At 37.1% G+C, this 27,655-nt stretch overlaps 2 protein-coding genes across 7 annotated transcripts in view; both read right to left on the reverse strand.

The window, feature by feature from the left end:
- Positions 1–14,720, reverse strand: part of mob2a (MOB kinase activator 2a) — a 46,741-nt gene extending 32,021 nt beyond the window's left edge. Inside the window, exon 1 of one of the 2 annotated variants that reach the window (XM_059546027.1) lies at positions 14,458–14,720. In XM_059546027.1, the coding sequence (XP_059402010.1) occupies positions 14,458–14,474 (17 nt within the window). In that variant the 5' untranslated portion in view covers positions 14,475–14,720. The remainder of the gene's footprint in view (positions 1–14,457) is intronic. The other variant, XM_059546032.1, reaches the window with a different exon arrangement.
- An 8,858-nt stretch (positions 14,721–23,578) lies between these two features.
- LOC132133666 (dual specificity protein phosphatase 8-like) overlaps positions 23,579–27,655 on the reverse strand; it is a 50,587-nt gene continuing 46,510 nt past the window's right edge. For all 5 annotated transcript variants that reach the window (XM_059546563.1, XM_059546566.1, XM_059546565.1 and 2 more), the window contains 4 exons: positions 25,771–25,937; positions 25,512–25,671; positions 25,226–25,349; positions 23,579–24,954 (listed from right to left, as the gene is read on the reverse strand). In XM_059546563.1, coding sequence (XP_059402546.1) covers positions 23,889–24,954; positions 25,226–25,349; positions 25,512–25,671; positions 25,771–25,937 — 1,517 coding nt within the window. In that variant the 3' untranslated portion in view covers positions 23,579–23,888. The remainder of the gene's footprint in view (positions 24,955–25,225; positions 25,350–25,511; positions 25,672–25,770; positions 25,938–27,655) is intronic.

A 27,655-nucleotide genomic window follows, 5' to 3' on the forward strand; every position in this document is an offset into this window, starting at 1 on the left:
CAATTTTCATAGTCATGAAAATAAAGTAAACTCTTTGAATGAGAAGGTGTGTCCAAACTTTTGGTCTGTACTGTATACCCGTATGAACCCCAGAGCCTCTGCCGTTGCGCAGTACTGGGTCTCATAATCATAACAGGCCTAATCACAGCAGGAAAAGATCAAGAATAATACATCAAATATTATTTATATTTGTTGTCTCGCTAACCTAATTAACATAACAAGATTTCGGCGGCACAGTCAACACTATGATGAAGCGACGGACAATTCCCAACCCTGATTATACCAGCAGAGTCAATGAAATCTCAGACGCCATGAACTATTTGGCGCCAGGAAAAAGTATGAACTTATGTAACTCAATTTATGTTTGGATAAACAGCTGAATAATGTGATATTAGTTTTCACACATGTTTAATATGATAACATCAGTGGGAGGCTGAGTAGAGACTATAACAGCCGCAGTGTACCTCTCACTCCTCAAGAACATTCCACTCATGACTTCCCATCATGCTCCAACATCACTTTTAAACTATGGAAGCATATGGGTAGCAATATTCAATTTGGAATATAATATGCAAAATGACAATGCAATACGTAAAATGGCAATGCATTTCTGTATTTACATTTACATTTTCCAATACATTTGTGCAACGTTTGGTGCAAAATGAAAATGAAATTACATAATTTTCATTTGCCATTTTATACACTAGTTTTAATATGTAAAATGAATACTAATTTTAATGCTTTATAAGTTGCAAAATTAAAATGAAAATGTATTACAGAAATGATTAGATGTGTATAACATGTTCAAGCAAAAACTGTGGCAAAGTTATCATTAAAATTCTATTTTTCTTAATTGCATTAACACTCACAGTCAAGACACTTATGATTGCATTTTCATTCAATGTCCCGCAATGAATGTAGCAAAATTCAATGTGCACATTGAAAATGCATTCCGAGCCGATCACGTCTCCGCCCCCTCGCGCCACATCAATCACTGCGTGAACAAGGCGGGGCTTGCAGAAGGTCAAGAGACTCAAATCTCAATTAGGGGATTCAAGTGAGAAAACATGGACAAGACAGTTGTACGTGTACGTTTTAATCATTTCGGTTTATGGCTTCAATATTTCATTCGCACTGGTGGGCGGAGCTGAAACGCTGCTTTGATCTGATTGGTCGAATTGCTCCACCTTCAGCTCGGTCTTTTCATTCTTTCAGGCAGAATAAGAGTCAGTGCTAATGCGGCACTGTAATGTCTGAAACTACACTCACTGTTAATTAGCATAATATTTGAATCAGATGTAGCTGGGCACATAATTCGTGCTGCTGCGACTTGCAAGTGACCCCTTTAAATTATTTCTAAGTTATAGTATTGTATGAATATTGTCCCACTGATAAATACAGTGCAAATAGTTCTATCTCCTTGGATAACAGTGAAGTTGAAATAAATATAGTTACATTTATGAAATAAAACTAAATAGGATTTTTTGGGAAGGTAAGTCTGGCCAGTTATACAGCAACGCGAGTCAGACGAATCTGAAGATCTGAGCTGAATTTGGTGAAACATTTAAGTTCTAGTCTGTGTCAAATACTCTCATAATAAATAATAACAATAATGTTACCCGTATTTTTCAGACTATAAGTCGCACCTAAGTATAAGTTGCATCAGTCCAAAAATACGTCATGACGAGGAAAAAAACATATATAAGTCGCACTTGATTATAAGTCGCATTTATTTAGAACCAAGAGAAAACATTAGCTCTGGGGTAGACTATAGGAGCAATGAGCAGCATAGAGCGCCCTCTCGTGGCTGTAGACGGTAATGTTTTCTCTTGGTTCATGTCAAATTAATTTTTTATAAATAAGTCGCACCTGACTGTAAGTCGCAGGACCAGCCAAACTATGAAAAGGAGTGCGACTTATAGTCCGAAAAAAGGTAAATATAAGTTGTCTTTCTCAAGCCCAACAAAGACTAAGAAGGGAAACATCATTTAATTTAGTGTGTAATAAAACTAATATTACTAATTTATTTCAGAAACGTAACTATTAATTTTCACAATTATTTTTTTATGTCACACACACATACCTAGCCTTATGACTTAAAAGACGAGAGTGGTAAATGTTACAGACATATTATCATGGAACTGCTCAGTCTATTATTGATTTTTATTTCCACTTCACTTTTATCCAAAGAGACAGAACTATTTGCACTGTATTTATCAGTGGGACAATATTCATACAATACTACAACCTAAAATTAATTTGCAAGACGCAGCAGCACGAATTATGTGCCCAGCTACATCTGATTCAAATATTATGCTAATTAACAGTGAGTGGTGGTTTCAGACATTACAGTGCCGCATTCGCACTGACTCTTATTCTGCCTGAAAGAATGAAAAGACCGAGCTGAAGGTGGAGCGATTCGACCAATCAGATGGAAACAGCATTTCAGCTCCACCACCAGTGCGAATGAAATATTGAAGCCATAAACCGAAATGATTAAACAACTGTCTTGTCCATGTTCTCCAGGGGGGCAGGGTTTCATATTTTTTTTGAAGCACCCCTGGGCGTCGCCATTGGCTAGTGGACCCCCACCAGCTGTTAGCATTTCATTGACTCCCATTCATTTTGGCGTCACTTTGACAGCGAATAACTTTACATCTGAGGCGTTTAAAGACTCCATTTGTCCATTAATAATTTCTTAAGAAACACGAAAATGTATAAAAGGCTCCATTACCTTGTCTCTTACGTTATGGTCCTGTAGAAGCAGTTTTTGTAAAAAATAGGCTAACGATTGCGTCATAACCAGTGACTCTCTGTCGCACAGTTGAGAAACTACTGTATGGACAGGAGGAGAAGCGAGCAGACAATCTTTTACTGTCTATGAGGCAATCGGGGGGAAGTGGAGGCATAAAGTCCAGGGAGATAATTAATCAGAATACTTACCAAAATTTGTTCCTGTCCATGCTCGCCTTCTCTGCAAGATTCGGTGGGTGATTCAGATTTCTCTTGGCACAGCGATTAGAAGACTTACAGGTTGCTCACGTGACATCTACGTCACCAAGCTCAGTTTGAGTCTGCGCAGTACGCCCGACCCCCAGGAAGTGCGTGCTTCTAATTGACTTAATTTGTCTCCGTTGAATCCAATTGGGTCGCTGTGTCCATTTCTTTTACTGTCTATGATGTTCTCTCACTTGAATCCCATCCTGAGTCTTGAGTCTCTTGACTTCCTGCAAGCCCCGCCTTGTTCACGCAGTGATTGACATGGCGGGAGGGGGCAGAGACGTGATCGGCTCGGAATGCATTTTCAATGTGCACATTGAATTTTGCTACATTCATTGCGGGACATTGAATGAAAATGCAATCATAAGTGTCTTGACTGTGAGTGTTAATGCAATTAAGAAAAATAGCATTTGAATGATAATTTTGCCACAGTTTTTGCTTGAACATGTTATACACATCTAATCATTTCTGTAATACATTTTCATTTTCATTTCGCAACTTATAAAGCATTAAAATTAGTATTCATTTTACATATTAAAACTAGTGTATAAAATGTCAAAAGAAAATTATGTAATTTAATTTTCATTTTGCACCAAACCTTCCACAAATGTATTGGAAAATGTAAATGTAAATACAGAAATGCATTGCCATTTTACATATTGCATTGTCCTTTTGCATATTACATTCCAAATTGAATATTGCTACCCATATGCTTCCATATTAAACAGAAACGAGCCGTTACATCTTTCATTTTGTTTTGAAACAGACTGGTAAACTGTGAAAATGAACCATCAAACTGGAGAAATAGGTGGTATAAATATATAAATATGCCAAAAAATAGGCAAGAAGTGTATAAAACTTCTTTGACAGCAGTAGCATAAAAACATACTTTTAGAAAGAGAAAGCAGTTATGATTGGAGGTTATGAAGTGCTTCCATCTAGTGTATAAATGAGGACATAACATACTTTTTTGCGGTACAGAAGACTTGAGAAATATAACAGATCATATAAAGTACTTATATTGTGTGTTTTATGTCCATTTTTCTCCTTCAATGTATGGAAAAGAGCAGCCTACACATTCTGCTAAATGATTCCTTTTGTGTTTTGTGCAAGAAAGCAAGTCATATGGGTGCACTGACACGAGGATGAGTGAATGATGACAGGATGTTTTTCTTAATTTGGTGAACTATCACTTTAATAGCCCTACCACCATCCGCATGAATGATTATGAAACTCCTTATCATGTGGTTTTCTTCATGTTTCTGGTTTGAGACTGAACTATGTGGTTTTTGCCGGTAGATTCAGTGTAACTGTTTTGTCTTGTTGCAATATCCTGTAATCTAGAGCATAACACTTAAATTCATTTTACGGTGTATGGTTTCATTTCTGTTTCATACGCTGAATATCTGACACAAGGAGTTTCACATAGTTCTCCCAACACATTTCAGACATGAGAAAAAAAGAAGAGAAAGACGAAACTGAAGAAACCCCCATTTGCCCGGCCGACTATTAAATCAATAAACACTAATAATTGAAAATACAACTTAAATCACAAGTTACACCACAACTGTGCGAGTTTAATAGAGAACAGAAACCTTAAGGTTCAAAAACAAGACAAGCAGTTGTTGTTACTGTCTGTCTGGGGTCATTTTGGGGCGTTCTTCAGCTGTCAAGCTTTTACTTGCTAAAGACCACTAAGACAACTGTTCTGTGCTGCAGTCAAGGCCAAACACACTGCATCACACTTTGCACAATGCTTCCCTTTGAAAAACAAGCTTCTTATACAGAGTATCAAGTAAGAACCACACTGACGTAGATATATGCAATACATCGACGTCTGTGTTGTGTAACAGCCACAGCATTGTTACATTTTACATCAGCATGCGAGTAATTCAGGATCCACATTGTGAATCTCTTATGGATTATTTCCTGTCTGAAAAGAACAAGATCGGTTCTCAATAGTGACAGTTTAGAGACCACATCCGCAGAGAGTCTTGAAAGACGTTATGCACCTCTTCAACGTTTTCTATCGCTCTTTTGATTCTGTAGTTCCTTTCAGATGTTTAGCGATGAATACTTTTGCTTTTGGAATGAGCGGGAACGGATATGAAAGGAGAATCAAGAAAACTCCCTCACATTTTTATTCAAACTCACTACTTTCTCTTTAATTATGATAATAGTAATAGCATCTGAGGCAAGGGCAGTTTATAAATAAAAACATTTTTAAAATAAATTATAAAAATAAAACAAAGACATTAACAAAAAAATAATAATAATAATTAATTAAAGTTTTAAATAAATAAATTAAAATTATTGTTTGATTGAAAGTAACAATACATTTAAATAAATTATTTAATAAATTAATTCATCCATATATAACTCCTTACATTATGATAAACCAAGTCCAGATATGCCTACCATGCATCTGACATCTTTATAGCCTCATTTTCGTTTTTTTTTTTTTGTCCTGAAATGAATGAATGTTACATTTATTTTTAAATAATTTATTTTGAAACTGATTGCTGATTAAATATCCAATAATAAATAAGTAAATAAATAAATAATAATAATTAGTTATTATAATAGTGTTTTCTAATAAAGTAAACAAAATTAAATAATTTTACATTTCAAACTGCATGATTGTACAATATGTGTGTGTGTATATATATATATATATATATACCCTTTAAATATGACAAATGGCATTTGGTAAGGTGGTATATTGAAACCCCTTGTTTTTAATTTGTTCATGGAAGATCTTTCTTTTGAGTTAAATGAAGGTAAAACTTGAAAACAGCATTTATCTGCTGTTGCATTTTGCATGCAACTTTTAAAAGTCATATTAATTGAGAGATTACATGAAGAAGAATCAATTCTAAAACATTCAAGTCAAAACAGACTTTTAAAAAAAAGGTGAATATCTTAATATTGATTAAAAAAGGTCCATTAACACATGATAGCCTACATCAAGACTCCTTATGCATGCGTCCAGTATGCATAAAATATGTTTACAGACATGACACATGCACCACAGACCCTGAATGAGGATGAAATAACAGCAATAACAATAAATGAGAAAACCAGTAGAAACTTCCAAACACACTTATTTACTTTAGTGCAGTAAGAGTTCACTGAACTTTCAAATTCCTTTGAAAATATTAAGCCGTTGTCAGTGGCAAATCTTCGCTTTTGATTACATTAGAAGGGCCTTTAAATAGCTGTTTATGTTTATGTATATATTAAGAGACTTTGACAGCAAAGGGTAAATATTTTAAAGCTGCCGAATAAAATGTCTCAGGTTACACATGTAACCACGATTCACAAAAATAGGGAACAAGATGCTGCGTCCCCTAGAGGGCACTATGGGAAAAAGCTCTGCAGAGTGGAGAAATACAAAACCTCTTAATTAAAGTGGCCTAGCAACACTTCATTCTACCTAGCCAAACTCTAGGAGTGGAGGCTAAAACGAGAGAATATGCCTATCTCTGGTGAGCGGAGGCCTCAAAGAAAGAACTCTCTGTAGCCAGAGGAGGCTTGAGGGCGCTCACGGTAGAAGGCCGAGCTCTAAGAGCAGAGGCCTCAGCAAAACGAGACGAAGACCAAACTATGCCACATACTTAGGACATCCCATAAAGAGCCTCACAGAGAGCCTACATCTCACAGCGAGAGGAGGACTGAGGACGCTCTCAGTAGATGGCCGAGCTTACAGCAAGCCTACAACTTACAGATGTAAGATGTATTTAGATGTATTTAGACACACTGAAACAGACAAGAAGACAAGAAAGAGGATGCTGTACTTTACAGGTGCCCTTTTATAATTTTGGCCGCACCAGTTGTGACATCATAGGCTCCCGCCCACCAATATCAAGTTCATTTTCATGTTTTAGACTTATGCTTCAGACACCGGTCATGCCAGAGGCATTCGCAATAGCTCCAATAGATTTCCTATTCGAAAGGGAACCGATATTAAAGGGTTAGTTCACCTGAGAATGAAAATGTGTCTATCTTCTACTCACCCTCGAAGCATCCTAGGTGTGTGTGACTTTCTTCTTTCAGAGTAATCCAATCTGAGTTATATTTAAAATTGTGCTTGCTCTTCCAAGCCATCAATGAGGGTAAGCGGGTGTTTGTTGTTAGCAGTTCAGAAGACGTGAAATAAAGTGCATCTGTAATAAAGTGTCCCATTGGGGAGTGAATCCATGCCTTATTGTAAGATAAATATCCAGATTTCAAACGTAATAAACACCTTTTTTACTCACTTTGGCTGACTGTTGGGAACCGAAAGATGTGCAGGCAGATGTAAAAAAAAAAAAAAAAAAACGCCGGTCAAGAATTAGAAGCACAAAACGGATTTTGAAATATGCCAAAAAGGAGACTGGTTTTCCTTTGCTGAAGTAAGGAAACTTTGTTTCCTTTGCTCCTACATTTCCCAGAGGTGTGCATGTGACGCATACTGTACATCTTTCATCTTACGCCTGCACGTCTTCCACATCCCACAGTCAGCAGTGTTTATTACGTTTGATATCTGAATATTTATCTTACAAAAACAAATGGATTCTGTAGAGGGGGCCTTTACTCACCCCCCGGAGCCATGTGAGGGACATTTCATTACAGATGCACACACTTTATTTCACCTCTTCTGAACTGTTGACAACAAACACCCACTTACAACCACTGAAAGGCTTGGAAGAGCAAGTACAATTTCTATATAACTTCGATTGGATTATTCTGAAAGAAGGAAGTCACATACACCTAGGATGCTTTGAGGGTGAGTAGAACATGGACGAATTTAAGAAGTTCAAAAGAACCTGTCATGACATGGAAGCCAAAAGACATGATGATGTTTTAATAATGACAGCGGAATAAATATATGCCCATATGCAGTTAAAATGAGTGAAAAGACAAGACATACTGTACCTCTGGACCAAAAAAAAAGAGAAAGAAAAAAAAGCCAGCATCACATGATCTTCTGTCTAATCAGAGCTCATTGGCTGACAGAAGGCATTCCTCTACGACAGCCCATCACAAAGACTCTGACAAAAGATCAGGGCATAAAGGTTTGTTTTTGGTTTTAATAGACTGATTGTGGCTCTCGAGAGTCTGTTTGAGCCAACATTTCATAAGCCACCTCAAGACTCTTTTAGAAAGCTAGTTTGTTGACATTTTGTGTGCTGATATTTGCTTTACAGTTCTAATGACTATGTGAACCCTATGAGCTAATTGTTAGCAGTGCACTTAAAATAAAACAGGTTAACCCAGTCACAAAAGTTTATCTGTAATCACAAGTCCGTCAGTGCACTACACCTATTGGAATCCTATTTGAAACAATAAAAGAAAACAAAAACTCTTTCTAGTTTAAGTTAAAGGAACTCTTGACTCTTCTGTAGTTTCATCGTACCAAGACCGACGGAAAATAAAAAGTTGTGATTTTCTAGGCCGATATGGCTAGGAACTAAACTCTCATTTCGCCGTAATAATCAAGGAACTTTGCTGCTGTACCATGGGTGCAGCAGACACAATGATATTACGCAGCACCTGAAAATAGTCCCCAGCAACCCTGCTATTGCTGCAACTACACAAACTAGCTGGGGATTGCGGTTCTCTCGGTTGGTTGTGCATCTTTTTCTTCCACACTTTTTTGTTCCACTCAACTTTCAGTTAATATGCTTGGATACAGCACTCTGTGAACAGCCAGCTTCTTTGGCAATAGCCACGTTTCCACTGTCGGACTAAAATCGGGCGTAGTAGTGCGTGCCAGGGCCAGCCGTGTTTCCACTGTCACTTCCGGGGTTTGATCGGGGCTTCTTCGGGGTCAACGGCCCAGGTTTTTTGGCCTGATTAAAAACTTGGGCCAAAGCGGGCCAGCGGGGGCTAGAGGAGGGGTAATGAGTAAAGGTGGAGTTTCTCTGCGTGTGGAGACCGTCAGCACAGAGGATCAATACATAAAGCTAACAGCTATAACACCAGCATTAAAAACTTCAGCAGCGAGTGTTTGAAATAACTTGATCTGATATGGATTATAATCACCATACAAGGCAGAAATATTTAGCGATGCAAAAGACTATGCATGCTAGGTATTAACATTACCATATTAAACATGGTAAATGTGACCGTTTGAAGAAATCAGACGTCAGCTTCTTATTCTCTCTCACAATCGTGTATTTATTTAGTAACATTTTATCTGTCATAGGTCTCGTCTCGTTTAGTTTTTGTTCTGGAGCTTTTATAAAAATATAGAAATTATTCTTTCAATCAATCTTTCTAAATGTGACGTATATAGGCTACTGTGACTTCAAATAAACAGAAACCGACTCGACTGAATAGCAGACTATGTTCATAACGCTTTATTTCTGTGCGACTTATTTTCCATCCTGATAAATTAATTCATTATGATGCATCACCGTATTATAGTAAAACATAAATGCTTTTGGATTTAAATATTTAACAAAGCATGCAAACAAACGGCCGCTTTTATCATCTTCGTTTTGTGATCGCGCTAGTTCCAGTGACTTATTTCTTAGTTTTCCGATAACTTCTCTTTGTTTGTGAAATGATGGGGTTGCATGACGTTGTTCCAGAGAGGTGTGTAAAGTGCAGGTTTTAGTGAAGCGCAGTGGAGCTTCAGGCTCGACAGTGGAAACGCAGCGATATTTCGGCCTCATAGCTACTGGCCCGAGGCTATTAGCCCCATCCGACCCTTTTTAAGCCCTGGTTCGACTGGCCCGATAGTGGAAATGTGGCTAGTGAATGTTTGTGGCTTACCCTCCTTGTGAAGGGTGTCAATGATTGTCTTCTGGACAACTGTCAGATCAGCAGTCTTTCCCATGATTATGTAGCCTAGTGAACCAAAATGAGAGACCATTTTGAAGGCTCAGGAAACCTTTGCAGGTGTTTTGAGCAGATTCGCTGATTGGCATTGTGACGAGTGGGGCGGGGCCGACAGCCGTGGGAACAGGAGCGAGGCCGGTGGAGTGATTGGAGATGAACGACACCTACTCGACCCACCGGTCTCGAGTCCCACGGAGGAGATGGAGGGATATAAAACAGGAGCGACGACAGTGACGGACGAGAGAACGCACTGTTTTGTCTTTATTTTGTATTTTGTCTTTAGTTTGATTTGATTGTCTGCCGGTTCCCGCCTCCTTCTTCCCGATGGTTATGAAGTTTGTACATTGCTACAGGCATGTCACCATATTGTAATATGTTGAGTGAATTGATGAGTGAATTGGTGGGTTTTTGTTAAATGTGAGCCAAAATCATCACAATTAAAAGAACCAAAGACTTAAACTACTTCAGTCTGTGCGCACTGAATCTATTTAATACACAAGTTTCACAATTTTTTAGTTGAATTACTGAAATAAATGAACTTTTCCATGACATTCTAATTTATTGAGAAGCGGCTGTAGAAACTCTTTGGTCATTTTTGAGCGAGATGCTAACGGTCTAATCAGATTTAGAGTGGTGTGTTTCTTTAACTTGTCTAGTTTAGAAATTATAGTTTGTCAAGTTTAGAAATTTACTTAATGTATTTCTTATGATTTTAAGAGCCTATTTCTAAGTTTTTAATATTTTAAGATAAAAAGTATATTATTTAATAAATATCTTGACATATTAATTAATAATAATAATAATAAAAAAAATGACATATGACATTTTACAACCTGTAGCCTACTTGCCTTGCCTTGTCAGAGAATTTTAAAATTATTGAAATGTATTGATCTTTACAGTCATTGGGGTTTGCCACGGGTTTTCACTATTATGTATTATGTGACTTTGGCGAACAACAGTTTTTGAAATGTTATAAAGCAGAGAAGTTTTGTGATTTTTTTCTTTAAGAATTAATGATAAAAGATTGCCAAGATACTTATTTCTTTCATTAATTTTTTTAATTATGATACAGATATTTTTTTCTTTATGTACAATATGAATTAATTCATAAATTAAAAGCATGCGCATCTTAGAAGAGGTACTCAAGACACTGTATTTATGAATTAGATTTTTTATGTAGTTTTGAATAAATTAAGAGATGTTATAAAAATTAGTGTCACTGACCCATAAACAAGCATAAGGTGCAATAAAACATATTTATTGAAATAATGCATCATGATCTATGGGAGTGAATACAATAGAGAGCTTAATATTACTTAACATTTGGCTTGTTTTGAAATGTACTGGCACTGTCAGTTCTGCGCTAAGTATAGAATTTGCAAGCAAACAAGCAAGTAAGCAGCAATGCCAAGTAAAACAAACACAAACCCCACTCACTAATCACAGTTTACTTCCTTTTTATTCCATGTACAACACTTACTGTACATTTGTAGAATCACTGTCAACTAAGGAAACAAATACATTTGAAAAATATTATCTACAAATGTTTACAAAATATAGCAAACTACATAACTAATAACTAATCACCACACTGGTGGTGGATGAGAAGATACCCCCTGACAATGTAAAGCGCTTTGAGTGCTTAGAAAAGTGCTATATAAATGTAAGGAATTATTAATTATTAATAACTGAAATTAATAACTAGTCATAAAATCTTGACCTGGAATAATAAATATCACGTCTATTGCCAAATCTGACACAGTTCCAATAAAGCACTGCTCTGAAAACAATGGCTCCCTCCACCCGGTGGACAGCACTTCCTACCCTCCGGCCTTTCTGTTATCACTATTTTTTCTACATAATGGAAATCTCCACTCCAATTAAAGTTCTGTGCTCCATTCTATGTTTGTCAAGTGCCCTCCTTGACTCCAATAGCTTATAAAGTCTGTAAAACTATTGCTAGAATTCAAGCAGGGATATAACCTGTCCCCTGACAGAACCTGACAGTTTCTTTACAGAACTTTTTTGTAATTATTGAAATGTGATTGCGATAACCGATAAGGTGATAATTACTGACATGTTACGGTCAATAACCAATAAGCTGAAAATTACTTATATGTCATTGCTGATAAAAGATAAAGTGATAATTATTCACATGCAGATAACGGATAAGGTGGTACTGTAATTACTGACAAGTTACTACCGATAATCAATAAGCTGAAAATTACTGAAATGGGATTGTGACAGCCGATAAACTGCTAATTACTGACATGTTACTGTCGATAACCGATAAGCTGAAAATTACATACATTTTATTGCCGATAACAGATAAGGGGATAATTACTGACATTATTGCCAATAACCACTAAGCTAAAAATGACTGACACATTATTGCAGATAATTGATAAGTTGATAATTACTGACATGTTATTAATGATAACCGATAGGCTGAAATTATTGACATGCTATTGCCAATAATATCATCCAGTCCTGATATAGTAAAAATTCTGTAATATCAATACTAATAAATGTAACTAACCAAATGATAAATAAATAAATAAATAAATAAAAATATTAAAATATAATATCGACTGATTGTAATACAATATTGACAAAAGAAATCTAATTGGCCAATAACCAAGTTGGTACAGCTACTTTAATAATAATAATAATAATAATAAAAACCTGACTGTTTTATTCTCCACACTTTAAGGAAAATACTAATCTCATCTGTTCGTTTTTGAACAATTTACCTACATCACTGGTTCCATTTTTCGAAACCGTATTTTACAAAGTGGCGATTCCTTATTAAGATTGGTTTGTAAAAAATAAAAAAAAAATCCTGACCTTAAATTATTTATTGCATAATATTCAGTGACTTTCATGTTGCCTTTACTGACAAATTTGCTTGTAAGTTTGAATAAACACAGTTCAACCCATCCTGGATGAATCACAGGGCAGAAGCCAAAATGGCACTCATACAAGACATCAAAACAGGAAAGGATTTGGCCTACCAGCCTGCAACAGCCAGCATGATGCTTTATGTGGTCAAAACAGACAAAAACAGAAGCAGCAGTTCAACAGAGGATGCTTATGTAATGAGATAGGAATGTGAATGTAAGATGAATGTGAATTTAACAGGTGAATGTGGACCTGTTAAACCAGCTGTATGATGGCATAAACCCATACGAATGCCTGACGATGCCTGACCTTCTGTCTATAACCAGAGGATGAAGCCACTTTTGATCTAACTGTCAGACAGCAGAGAAACACGCTCAAAATGATGCTCTGTTGCATGTCACATCTTGCATGTGCTTATTCTTATAGCTTTTACTTTTACATATAGGAAGCACTTAAGTCAGTCAGAAAAGTCTGTGTGGCAACAGCTAGTCAACACCCTGAAGGCGTTGATGGGCGACATCTCTTTGAAGTGACAGTGACCTCAAGTTATTAATTTTATTTTCAGCGTTGCGGATTTGATCCAACATGAGCAACATATAGTTCGACTTTATGCAAATGAGCAGTGGCATAATGGGAGTGCAGGTGGGAGCTCTTTGAAATCAACTTTGCTCAGAAGACAACAATTAAGATGATTAAAATCTATGGAAAATCATATTTCCACCAAGGGGAAAAAAAACCGGTAATTGCTATTTATCTTACAATTCTGACTTTTTCTTGCAAATGTGAGATATAAACTCAGAATTGTGCAATATAAATTTAGAATTAAACTTGTAGACCTGCATGAAGGAAAATATGTCAGCTGAACTAAAACATGATAGATGCACAAAACAACCCTGATACCCATCAGTACAGAATCATGAAGATACATACATCACACACGAAATTAATATAATTCTTGTTTTTGTCCATACAATGAAAGTCAATGGGGTCCAATGTTGTTTTGGACCCCATTGACTTTCACTATATGGCCAAAAAAAAAGTGTTTTTTCTTCAAAATATCTTCTTTTGTGTTCCACAGAAGAATGAAATACAAGTTTGAAACCTCATGATGCATTTTATTTTTTTGGTGAACTACCCTTTTAAGATAAACCAGCCATTCATATACTTCATACGTTCAAACTGCATGCTAACATGTAACTCAAAGTGAAGTTTACATGGAGAAAAACTAGAGCTCATGCAGTCAAGTTAATGTAAAACTAACCTGCTGATAAAGACACCTGAGAGAAAATCTCAAATCTAAAAAAAACAACAACAAAAAAACGTCCTATTAAAAAGTAAAGGTCTTAATGGATCTGTAATACATCAGTGACAAATACACAAGTTTTCAGATCACTTCTTGACCTAAAATAACCTGACAGGTCAGGGTGTTTGTTGCTCCTCATGTGGCAGGATGTCCTGAAGAAAACCACACAAGTAGTACAAGGTGCCATGTTCTGTTTAAAGTTATGGACAATTTTAATGTCAGACAATATGCTACAGAATGACTGAGCCACTTTCTGTTCAATTCAATACAGTCAATAACTGAGTTTATATTACACTAAATTTTAAAGCTCATTCACTTTTAAGAAAAACGAATTTAATTTGCGCTTAAATGTGATGTGGCATAAAACTCCACAAACTCAAACGTGATAATTTATAAGTGCCCACAATATTTCATATTGCACTCACCCCATCAACCAGTCCATGCTGCTGGCAGCTGATCCACGCCAGCTCTGCTTCGACTTTAACCGGCTGGCTCAAATTACATCCAGGGCTGGATTTGGTCTTTATGGAGCGGTGCCTAAATGTATAACAGTTCTGGCCACGGAGCTGCTCCTCATTGATATGAATGCTTTCTATTCTAGGGCTCAGCTGTCAGTGCTGTGCTGATCGTGCTGTGGGATGCCGCCGGTGCCCCGGTGCACCGCTGCTCGTGTCTTGATGTGTAAGGAATGAGTGTCTATGCTTGGGTCCCGCTGCCGCTTGATTTCGGCAATCCGGAAGTGAACAGTGTTCACTGAACACAAGTGTCTCAAAATCTCACTCGCAAAGCGACTATCTGCACTGAAAGACGGAACGAGCCAAAAAAATTAAAAATAAAAATAATAATTATATATATATATATATATATATATATATATATATATATATATATATATATATATATATATATATATATATATATATATTCCTGTCTAGTTAGGCAGCGTACTAGTTTTGAGACACAACCACTGAGTAGTATTATTATTCAATAGTAACAAAGAGTGCTGCTTTTTTTCTTACACTCTTTAAAGTTTTTTTTTTCAGAATTTCTAGCATATTTCAGAATTCATTCTTGCTTTTCAGGTCTGTTCACTTAATATTTAACTGATACATATTCTAGAAATGTGCTATAGTGTTTCTTTATTTATCATTTCATACATTTTCATTTAAACTTCACTGTCAAGGTGTCGACGTTCCAGTCAGGGAATAAAAAACAATGAATCTCTCATTTCACCAACAGATGGCGCTGTAGACATGATTAAGTCATTGCGAACGCGACTGGCAGAACATCTCTATGGCAGATTTTCACACATTAATGCGGTATTCCAACCCTCCCCGAGAGGTTGATGTTCCAGCCTTTTAAAAATATAATATATCATTACATTTCATGAGTCATTATTTATAGATTGTCGGAGTAATGTGTTATTTTCCTTTTTTCTTTTTTAATTTTACACATTTAAAATAAATAATTTTTCATTCATTAATTATTAAGGCAAAATTAATTCATACTAATAGTGGCGATAATCTCACGAATACGTGCAATTCTACCATGAACCGCTAGGGGCTCGCGAACACCTGCACGCGGAACAATATCTAAAGTCTTGTGTAATTGGTCATTTGTTGCGACATTTTCACTCTATAACTAAACAATATGGAACCGTTTATTTTAAAGAAGAGTCTTTAAAGATCCAAGAAGGTTCACCTAGAATCGAGGAAAAAACTAATTCTGACTAAGATTGTCAGAAGATCCTTCTTTTCAGAGTGTGTTTATGTGGGGTCAAACAGTTGAAGACTAAAAGGAGAGCAACTTGAATTGAACATTTCGAAATGTACTTTATACTCCACTTTTGTGCATTTAAAAAAAATAATTCCAACTAAAAATGAAAATGTGACTATCATTTAGCCTACTTAAGTGGGCCACAGAATAAAGTTAGCAGAAGAAGAATGACATGCCACTATTTTAAGGGCTAATAGCACCACCAGTCAAGTAGTTAATAGAGTTTATGTGCTTTATATTGTTCATGAAGTCCTTTTACAGCTCTGTGTGAAAAACAGAGCGAATATAGGCTATAGCAAACATGTATTCAAGCATGCCATCTCAAGATGTGTCAAGCCAGTTTCAATTTACGACTTAGCTTGCATGTCTCCTGGCTACAAATAGTTACTTAAATCCCTGCTGAAAAAAACAGCATATGCTTGTTAGGTGTATGTTTTGATTCTGGGATGCTGGTTTATGCTGGTCCTTTGCTGGGTTAAGCTGGTCCTTTACTGGTTTAAGACGGTCATTTGCTGGTTTAAGCTGTTCATTTGGTGGTTTAAGCTTGTCATTTGCTGGTGTAAGATGGTCATTTGCTGGTTTTAAGATGGTCCTTTGCTGGTTTAAGATGGTCCTTTGCTGGTTTAAGATGGTCATTTGCTGGTTTAAGATGGTCCTTTGCTTGTTAAAGCTGGTCCTTTGCTGATTTAAACTTGTCATTTGCTGGTTTAAGATGGTCCTTTGCTTGTTAAAGCTGGTCCTTTGCTGATTTAAACTTGTCATTTGCTGGTTTAAGATGGTCCTTTGCTGGTTTAAGATGGTCCTTTGCTGGTTTAAGATGGTCATTTGCTGGTTTAAGATGATCCTTTGCTTGTTAAAGCTGGTCCTTTGCTGATTTAAACTTGTCATTTGCTGGTTTAAGATGGTCATTTGCTGGTTTAAGATGGTCATTTTCTGGTTTTAGCTGGTCCATTGCTGGTTTATGTTGTTCATTTGCTGGTTTAAGATGGTCCTTTGCTGGTTTATGTTGTTCATTTGCTGGTTAAAGATGGTCCTTTGCTGGTTTAAGCTGGTCCTTTTGCTGGTTTATGCTGGTCATATGCTGGCAAAGGACCAGCATAAACCATCAAAAGGACCAGCATAAACCAGCAAATGACCAGCATAAATCAGCAAAGGACCATCTCCACCCAGCATCAAAACATACCTAACCAGCATATTCAGTTTTTTACAGGGAATACATTCTGTTCCTCACACAAAGACTTAAAATAGAGTTCACAAGTCTTTATAATGCTTATTTTTGGAGTCCCAGTCCCCTTTCACTTTCATTATATGGAAAAGGACAGCCTGGACATACTGTTAAACTTCTCTTTTTTGAAAGTCATGTGGGTTTGGGATGACACGCAGATGAGTAAAATATGACAGAACTATTTATTTTAAGGTTATGACCAGGTCTTACATGAAATCTTAGCACACAAGGTTGATTCCCTTTAGACATTTACCTTCTGCGAATACTGTACAAATCAATACACATCTCTCTGATACCAGAAACGCCGTCTCCTGTCTTTCCCTGAGCGATGTGCTCGGCGCCTGAGGATTCAGACCTACCTGTGATTCAAGAGCACATCTGGTCCAACTGACAATTATAAATGGTGTCTCCTTTCATTGGCATCACTGAAATCACAGGAGAGCAGACGTGATGAATGTGGAAGGAGAAAGAGGTGCTCTGAATAATACATGACTGCTATTTCTCCTTGATGAGAAATAAACAAGGAACAACGTCCCCAACATCCAAAAGATGCCAGTACCATACAAAGGCCAACACAACTGTGGTGAAAAGTTAAGTACACAGCTTGAATGTCTTAATTTTAATGACGAATTAATGAATTATAACTATAATAATGAATATTAATTAAATAATTAATTAGGGGAAACTGTGTTCAATTAAAAATTACATTTAAAGAAATGTCCCTACAATTATTATTGTCAAAATAATTACAATTTACAATTACATACAGTCAAGAAGGGCCAAGACCCCCATTTACAGGGGGAGATATATATTTTTTTTATACATTTTTTGATTATTATTTTTTTTAAAGACATGCATTACCCCATAATACTTTTTAACTTACTCTTTGTGGAAAGTAATGCATTACATTACTTGTGTTACTTACTTGTAAAAGTAACTCAGATATTTAAACAATATTAAAGAAATGCAGAACTTTACTAGTTAGTCCACTTAAAAAACATAATCTGATTACTTGTAATGTGTAAACAGTTACTTGTAATGTATTACACCCAACACTGAACACATCTAATTGACCTCAAAGCAAAACATTCTTAAAAAAATGCACCAAGTATTCAGTATTTTTACAATGTGCAAAAATAATAATTCCAATTCAAACCTATTAGCAGTTTTCTAAGCTTTATACAGTATCAAGAAGGTCTCTGAATGCAGGGTAACCTATAGCATTAGCATTTGAAAGCTGCTAAACGTTGTGTTCAAGGGAACATCGGCTGCCGGTCAAACAGCCATTCAAAGAATTACACTGCAGGTTTGTAATGAGGTCTAGAAGTTGGTGGTCGATTTTAAGTTGTGGGAAATGAATATTATGGCAAAACTCTTTTAATCTGACTCTACATTGGAAGGCAGCCACACTAACATAACATAAAAAATGCCATAAAGTGCATGAGTACATCATTTTTGTGGCACCAAAAGTTCATAAAATGTGTTATGGTGAAGTCCCTGTGGTATTTCTTTTATAGTGAAGAAACATTTTCACATGCTTTTGATTTACGGTCATTTGAGGACACAGGCAATGAGGCGAGAAATCCCACGGAAAGTTACCTAACGACTCCAGAAAACGCAATTGAAGAGAATTGTTGCTATGATGTAACAGTTTTTTAAGACACCATATAAACTCTGGGATCGGAGAGCGCTCTGCATCTGGGAACAGTCTGCTTCATCAGAGCCTGTCACTCTCATATCCACTCGCTCACACTTACACAAAAACCTCAACAGTGGTAATTAGGCAGAATTAAATATGGCTTATTAAATTATAAATTTTTCTTTTTCTTCTGAAAATAACAAACTAATAACTTTTGAACCAGGTTTTGAAGAGCCTTTTAAAATCCGCTCATGATCCCATTTATTACTAATCATCTTGTTGCATGTTCATTAAAACAAACCAAAAGAAAGAAGGAAAAAAAAGGTTATTTTAATAATATTTCTGGCGAGACTTAAATATCAAATATAATTTATAATATTGTATAATTATTATGTCTAAGAACATTAGAAATGTAGAAAATGATTGCGTTATAGAAGAATACATTTTCAAGTGCACAAAATAAAATTAACACATAATTTAGAACAATATTTACTCAGAAGTTACGAAAAATATTTGAAGATAATAAAGATGTTGGCAGATTTTGGAACTAGGGCTGAATGACCGTTTCAGCGGCCAAATATCAAATGAATAATAGTTAATGTCAGGGTTCATATATTTTAATCTATGTAACAAAAAAACTCTAAGAATAACTAATAAGAAACACAATTATAAAAAATGATTAAACACAATCAAATGTGACGGTCACAGAGAATTCTGGGAATGAGATGTGCAAATTATAAGATTTAAGATAAGCTCTATTACACTTTTCCCCTCTGTACCGTTAACCAATTAATAGGCTTTAGTCTAGCATTCATCATCAGCATGTAGAGTCATCATTTAGAATTTTTTGAACATACAAATATTTTATAATAGAACAGTAGTTCATATATATGTACTACTGTTCTATTATAAAATATTTGTTTATGATTACAATTTAGTGGGAGCAAGTGTCCAAAGTGTTTCTATATTTCTGTTTGAGCCCATTTAGCCACGAGGATGAAATCTGGTAGCCACAGTATTCCTGTTACAAGTGGATGTCGACTTACTCAACAAATATCTGATTACGTCACACGGGTTCATGTATGAATCACCCACACCTCGTATCATATGCCTTCATTTGTTTATACAGAGTCAGATATAGTCTATTAACATATTACACAGACCGGTTTCATATTCACTGCGCTCACATTCAAAAACAAGAAGAGGAATGAAAGAAAATTCCCCAAACCGAGTGCGAACAGAATGGTATTCCCAAGTGGGAAGCAGGGAATTTTTTTGTGTTCCTGGTTATACGTAGGCCTTTCTTACCGCTGGGTTTCACCTTGACCCCGCAGCATTGTGTGTGTTGTAAGTGGGCTGCTAGCTTGGACTCAGGACTGTTAAAGTGTTGTGTTCACTCAGGTTTTTATTCCACTATCTCTTTCGCAGGGGGCAGACAATAAAGACGGGTGTTTATTGAGGAGAACAATGGTGAGGAGTTACAGAAGAGACCTCCAAAGCATGTGGAGTATATGCAGAACTGCAACAGAGGTCAGGTATGCAAATCCCACTAAGTACACACTACACTGTATGTCACACATCAGTGTTTCTCATCTCCAAATCTGCCGAAATCATACATAAGTAAAAAAAAAAAAAAACATTCTTATGAACAAAGATTTTCGGGTAACATATTGGAAACCGCTTTTTAGATTAGATTAGATTTTTTTGGCGCTTTTTACGATACAAATCATTGCAAAGCAACTTTACAGAAAATTAAGTTTCTACAATATTTAGTAGCTTATCAGTGGTGACTGTCCGTTTATGTGCATACTGTATGACAGAAATGTACGGAAAAACCAATTAAAAGACAGTCAAACACTATTAACAACAATTATTATATGATGCAATCACACTGTTCTGTATGTTGTAGAAAATTTGAACTAGTGCATTTGTCAAATTTTGTTAAGAAAAGAATCAATTATGGGTAAATTCCTGGCTGTAGCTATAAATATTTTTCTTCAAAAACAAAATCAAAACAAAAGCACACACATCACTGGAAAATCACACAGACTGGGTGCTTGACAAAAATCATGGTTGATGAAAAATTGACTTATTTTCTTGCATGTTTTTTGATGAGTGGGATGGGGCAGAGATCCATGGGAACGGAGCGAGGCCGGTGGAGTAATGCTAATGCACGACACCTGCGCCCCGGAAGGATAAAAGGAGGAGTAACCACAGTGAAGGACGAGAGAGGACCAGGCCTGGATTTTATGTTGTTGTTTTATTATGTTTTATACATTATATGCTTTTATTTAAATTTTTCTGTTCGTTAATTAAAATTGTGTCTAGATGTTCGCCCATTTCCGCCTCCTTCTTCCCGATCTCCTTTTCTCACAACTGCAAGTTTTATATCGCACAAAAATCCAATTTGCAAATACCTTTTAAATTTGTATCCCATGGCAGAAATGGTCTTCCATAACATTCAGATCAACTCAAGCTTTTCATAATTTTTTGCTCAAATTCTAGCAATCTTTACCGTTTGAAAACTTTAATGAAGCATAATCAGAAGAGTTTAGAGGTGCCTACATTTTTAAGATTGTTTCTGCCACCCAATAAAAAACAAATTATGACTTTATCTAATTTTTGCCCCTTACATTTTATATTGCAATTACAACATTCTCAGAATTTAGAGAAAAAAATAAGATAAAAAGTCGTAATTACATTTTTTTTTCATCCTGTGGAAGAAACAAGCCTCCAAACTAAACTGTACACAACTCTTTGACCTTAACATTAACGGAATGGTAAAGAATTATTTACAGTATGCAAAGATAAATGATAATGTTGATCATTCACAAAAACTGTTGGGAATCTCTCATCTTTTTTACTACAAAAAGGAAAAGAAATAACGAAACATTTTCATATTTTGTAATGTTTGTATTTTGTTTCATCGTCACAAAATGGGTACATGGGGAGGAACAAGCCTTTCAAAAGAACCTGAGGTATTTTGCTTCAAGCAGCCTAAGGTATCAAGATTTTCTCTTTAAAAAAATCCCTATATCAATTAGTTTTGTTGATACGATGCTATTCACACAACATATAATAATAATAATAATAATGATAATTAGTTGCCAACTATTTAACAATTTCAGCAAAAAATGACAGCCTGCATCTTTTTATTACATTTTTTAAATAATGATAACAAGGTCTTTAAAAATGTATAGTACAGGGAAGGTAAAGGAAATATAGGTAATGTCTTACACAAGGAAATTACAGCAGCACAAATACAAGATTTGCCATACAGAAAAGCTAAATGAAAAATAATAATAATACAGACATAAATAAATTGCTGAACTATCTCCCATGGAGAGGGCAATCCCATTCACATTTGCACAAACACACACACACACACCCTTTCTGTGTTATATTTAACCTTTGGAGCTTTTTAGAGATTCTGATAAAAAACAGAGAAGATGAAGGGAAAAGTTGAGTGAAGGAGAGAAAGTGTAAAAGAGAAATTGGTGCTAAAAAGAGATGAAAAAAAGGGCTAAATGGAGAAAGCTCAGATCTCAGACATGTAACTGACTCATTAAAAGCTCCCCTGAGAAGAAAGCAAGCAGTTACTGGTCTTTCACATAACGTTTATTAAAAAAAGACACGAGCTGAACAGCAAACTGAACTATCTGACCATAAGCCAGGTTTAAATGCATCTTGTTGTGTTTTGCCGATGAAAAGGTTAGGGTTTTATCTCTTCTCCAAGATGCCAGCCTATAAGAGCATCTGCAAAGGGTCCATCTGTCAGTCATTCACAACATCCATCCACGCATCCTTCCGCAATCAGACCCAAACAAACAATAAATAATTTCATAAATATGCAGAACAAATGGGGGACACAGACAAACCCCTTTAGAGTCCCTGTCACTTTTCCCCCTTCATTTTGTCTTGTGTGCTTGTTAATACAAAAATCAAATTCTTGAAAATGCTGGGGTATCATACATATTCTTCTAGAGTACTCTAGATTATTCATGCTGGATTAAAGTCTTTAATAATTCAAGCCAGCAGGCTGACTAGACAAACGAAAGCCATAACAAATGCTTTAGTTTGTGACACGCACCGCAGGACATCAATGGTTACACATGATTTTTTTGTAAAGCATTGTGGTACCCTTAAAGCAATAGAAAAGTGCATTTAAACATCAGATAATTCTTGGTAATAACCGCACTCCCTTATAAAGAAAAAAAAAGAGGACAAAAAAGAAAGAAGTAAAAACACATATTGCTTGTAGTTGTGTATTGGTTTTGTGAGTGTATTTTTGTAAATCACTGAAAAGGAGAGATCAACACTGAAAAAGAGGAAAAATAAAAACTCCACAATCTTTATATTATTTCTCATTACCAGAATGAACCAGTAGAATATATTAAAACCGTAACTAAAAAAAAAAAAAAAAGATTAAACGTCCATTTAAATCACTGTGTATAGTTCATATACTATTTGTTTGTAAAACAGCAACCTTGACGCATGCTTAGTGAGAGGGAACGTGGGTTGCACAACAGTTTGAGCATCACCACTGTACAGGAGGGGAAGGACAAGACCCTGAAATCTGGGTAACAAAAGAGTGACAGAGAACATTACAGGAAAGCGTCCACAATGCGTTTCCTTCATGACATGCCTGGTTCCTCCTCCAGGATTCCATGAATGCTGGGATACAGGAGCAGGGTGGACATGAGCACTGCACAAAGAGGCCTTCTTTCAGCCAGTAAAAGCATGTACCACCAAGGCTTAGTCTGTGCTGACTCCTTGTGCTTTGGCGGTGTAACTTCACTGAGTCCAGGGCAGCATTATAAAAGAAACAAGTGTGAGCATAACAGCCATGCTTGATTCTCAATACACCAAAAGGCTGGTACTGCTTTTATGAGGAATGGTTGGGGGGGGGCTGTTTCTAGAGCTAGGAAACGAGGAATTCTGCAACTGCAGTCTCAGCTCATTGTCATCTGGGGATGGTTATGGCTTTAAAACAGTAGAAAGACGAATCAAAGTCAGTTCCACCGGCTTAAAAAGACCAAAAGAAAACAACAACAACAAAAAAAGTCCCATTTCTGAGAATCGCTCATTATCGACAATCCTATTAACTAATGTGAATGTTCCACAGCCTTGCCAGGCCCACTCTTAGTCATCCTTTACTCATAAGTGGCGCCTGTACGTCTGTATGAAAAAGTCCCTAGTGTGCCGTGCAGGTGATGTCAGGATACTTCGATGATTTCCATGCTTCCAGAGAAGCTGGACTGTTTGCTGATCTTTCCCAGTTCCTCTCTTGAACGTGTCTCTGATATCCCCTCTTCAAACTCCATCTGACAGCTGCGCCGCTTGAACTGCATATCGGCAGCAGTGGAAGTGAGAGCATCCTCGTGCCAGCTGCCCCTTGAGTCCCGTGGCTCCCCCACCTTGTCCCGCCGATGCACAGCCTCGCATGGGCCGGGAAGGCTGCTGCATCCCAGTGCAGGAAAGTGTACTGCCCCTCCTCCACCTCCGTTACTGTTCATTGACTCCGAGCTGTAGAACCAAGGGGCTTCGCCTGTTGGCGTGACAGGGGTTGTGGCCTGAACGGTGTCTCTATGCTTGGTCCACATAGGCCCCGTGCCCACAGTGGGAAAGCTGAGCAGCAGGGAGGGCTTCAGATTGTCATCACTGGGACTTTTGTGTGCAGGGAGCGAGTGTCCATAGTTTAGGCTGTGCGAATGCACGGGAGAACTTCCAGCACTGCTACCATTGTGCTTGCTTTTCCTCCGTGAACGAGGTCGGGAGCTGCTCTCAGGAAAGAGGCCTGGAGATTCAGCTAAAGCAGGGCTGACGGAAACAGGTGAGTACTGGCAGACACCAATGGCTTCTCCGGCCTCCGGGCTATCCAGCTTGCAGAGTTTCGGAACATCCTCGTTATGCGTAGGTGTGAGACGAGGACAGTAGTTGGGCTCATAGACCGATTTGATGTCAAGTGAGAAAGAGCGTTTGAGCCGGTTGGTGTCTAGGATACGCTCTGCCGACAGATTCAAGCCATTAAAGCCCTGCTGGAGGGAGGTTGGAGAAGGTAGCTTGGTGTCCAAATCTGTGCTGTCCTTCTCAGCCCCCAGATGAGCCTTTTCAGGATCACTAGAAGATTCTCCTCTAGGTTGTGTCAATTCCTTCAACTGCTCCAACTTCTCTTGCCCCGAGGACAGAGCCTTAAGCAACCTCAGACCTTTCTCGAACTCCAGCAGCTGCCCCAGGAAGTTGAAGTTGGGTGATATTGAAGGTCTGCGGTCCTTCACAAACCTGGAAACACAAGAAGAGTAAGAATGATTACCCTAAGGACAAATTCACATATATGGAAAGGAAGAGATCTTCAACACAAAGACGCATCATGCAAGCTTGTAAAGGCCTTGAACAAAAATATGTGTTAAGGAAGGCCAAGACAGGTATTGTTTACAAGTTCCTAAATGATCCATTTTACATGTTGGAAGAAATGGATATAAAATTACAACTAGCAGAAAACATCTTTCTGAGACTGTGCAATTCAAGCTGCAGGGTGTCTGAGTGAGTTTACCTGTACGCGTCATCTGATGACAAGCCCATTGTCTTCATGATATAAGCGATGGCGATGGTAGCAGACCTGGAGATGCCAGCTAAACAATGGACAATGACTCGACAGTTGGAAACCTTGGCTTTGTCTGAAAGGGAGAAGGGAAAACTGAGCAAACACAAAACATGCAAGACAGGGGATGCTAATCACTTTTCATGCTAACGTTTTAAGTTCACTTAAAGAAAATCTATCAAAGAGAAGGGAAGGGAAACTAAAATCACTTCTCCTATTGTCACAAGTTGGTTCTTACCAATAAACTCGTTGGTTTTGTCTAGCCATGGTAGGAGTTTTTCACAGTAGTTGTCATTGACGGGAATGCGCATGAAATGGCTTTCGGAGATGAACTCTGGCTTCGGGCAGGTGTTGCTCGCATTTAACACATATGTGATGCCATTTTGAGCCATCAGATCCTGACAGTGCAAAAGAGCCAAGGCATGAATTATGCAATGTGATTACTCCTTTTTTGGAAGTTTCTAACATTCCGAGACCTTTGTTACAGTCAGTTGTACCTTGTTGAGCACATCTTTTTGAGAGCCCAGGTAGAGATGGGGCAGGATTCGTGTGGGACCAACGTTTGCCACAGGCAGACATGGCTGAGACAAGCTCATAGGCAGAGTGGCCACTGGCTTGCCTTCACACAGGCCCGGAAAACAGGATGAGAATGCTGCAAAACCACCTAAATAAACAGAGAGAAAAAGAGAAAAGCTGTTAGGAAAAAAATGAACCCCTACCTATATTATAGAAGAAGGACAAGACCAGTGTTGGGAGTAACGGTGTTTAAGTATAATGGCGTTAATAACGGATTTTTATTCAGATCTTTTTCTAAATAGTACTTTTATCGTGTCATGAAATGCAGTTTTAAAAGTATTTCATGCGAAAATGTAGTTGTTTTAAACTCAAACATGCGGTTTATTTAAAAATGTGTTTCGCCGATTTTTGGACGTTGTCTTTTCGTGTCTTTGCATTGACTTAACATTGAAATCACTTGCGCCAGACGCTCTATTTGCATCTGGTGTGAACGCACCATAAGAGTTGGATAGTGTTCTGTTTATTGTGCAGTAACTTTAGGCCTAATATACAGTTACAGAGATTTGCACTAATGGCCAGGTTTCACTTGGTTCCTTTTTACCCAAGTTTAAATTTGTTTGTCTTAATTTTGTACTTGAATTTTATTTTCAATATTTATTTTTTATATGTTTTTATTTCTATGCATATCATATGGCAGGCTGCAATCTATTGAGTTCAAATAAATACAACATTTTCTAAAATACTTATAGTGTTTTAATTCTTCAATCAGTTAATATAAACATCTTATATATTAAAGATGTTATAGGACGTAATAGCGTTATATAACATAAAAAATAACGTCACAGTTACTTTGCTGAGTAACTAATTACTTTTACAATGTGGTAACTGAGTTACTAACTCAATTACATTTTGGGAGAAGTAATTTGTAACTGTAACTAATTACTTTTTTCCAGTAAGATGACCAACACTGGACAAGACCAACAAGAGTGCCAGATTTGGCGACTGTTAACATCATTGTTGTAACATAAGTCATTATGTAAAGGATGCAACTCAAAATCTCTCAAGCAGGACAAAGAGTTAACAACGAGGCACCAACCTATAATAATAAGACGCATATTTCAAGTCAAAACCTTTCATACTAACAAAAGGATATGCTGTTGTCACACATCATTTGTCAAACTCATGCAAGAGAGGATTCAGATGTTCTGAACAAGATTATGCCAATCTAGGTCAGTGCATGTACAAACACAACAGTCAAGCAAAGGCCAGTTGGCCTACAGAAGTATTCTGTCTGTTTAAGAGGCGGTGGCTCCAGTTTTGGCATTCGTCTGCTGGAGCTCCTTTTCCTTGAATGAGCTAATATCCTCAACTGATCAATTGCGTCAGGCTTAGAGAATGAGGGTGGTCACAGGTGCAGACCAAGCCCTTGATTCATAGCTCTATGGAGTTGGGTGTCTGTAGAGCAACGTGCATACAAATGCAAGGTAAAAAAAAATCTTCAAATGCATTCACATGTGCATCTATAGGCAGCTGAACTAAAATTCATTAGTGGAACAGGGAAAGATGGAAAAGTGGAATGGAATTGCAGAGGAAGAAAGTTAAGTCTTCACCGAGCTGTGCAATGCTGCCAGAAAGCGTGAACCTCGGCAGATGCGTTTAGACCTTAATCTCAGATGAGCTCCATGAGAATCTGGGACATGGTAACCCTGGGAGCATGCACACACGGCAGTCAACCAGGAAGCCATGAAATAATTTCATCCCAGCCAAGAAACAATAGTACAAACAAAAGTGACTGTGTTAAACAGATCTAGGTGGGAGGAGTTGAAACAAACAAGTCAACCCAATGAGTCATGGCAAATAAAGAGT

The sequence above is a fragment of the Carassius carassius genome, chromosome 50, assembly GCF_963082965.1.
Source record: "Carassius carassius chromosome 50, fCarCar2.1, whole genome shotgun sequence".
NCBI classification, from domain to species: Eukaryota; Metazoa; Chordata; class Actinopteri; order Cypriniformes; family Cyprinidae; genus Carassius; species Carassius carassius.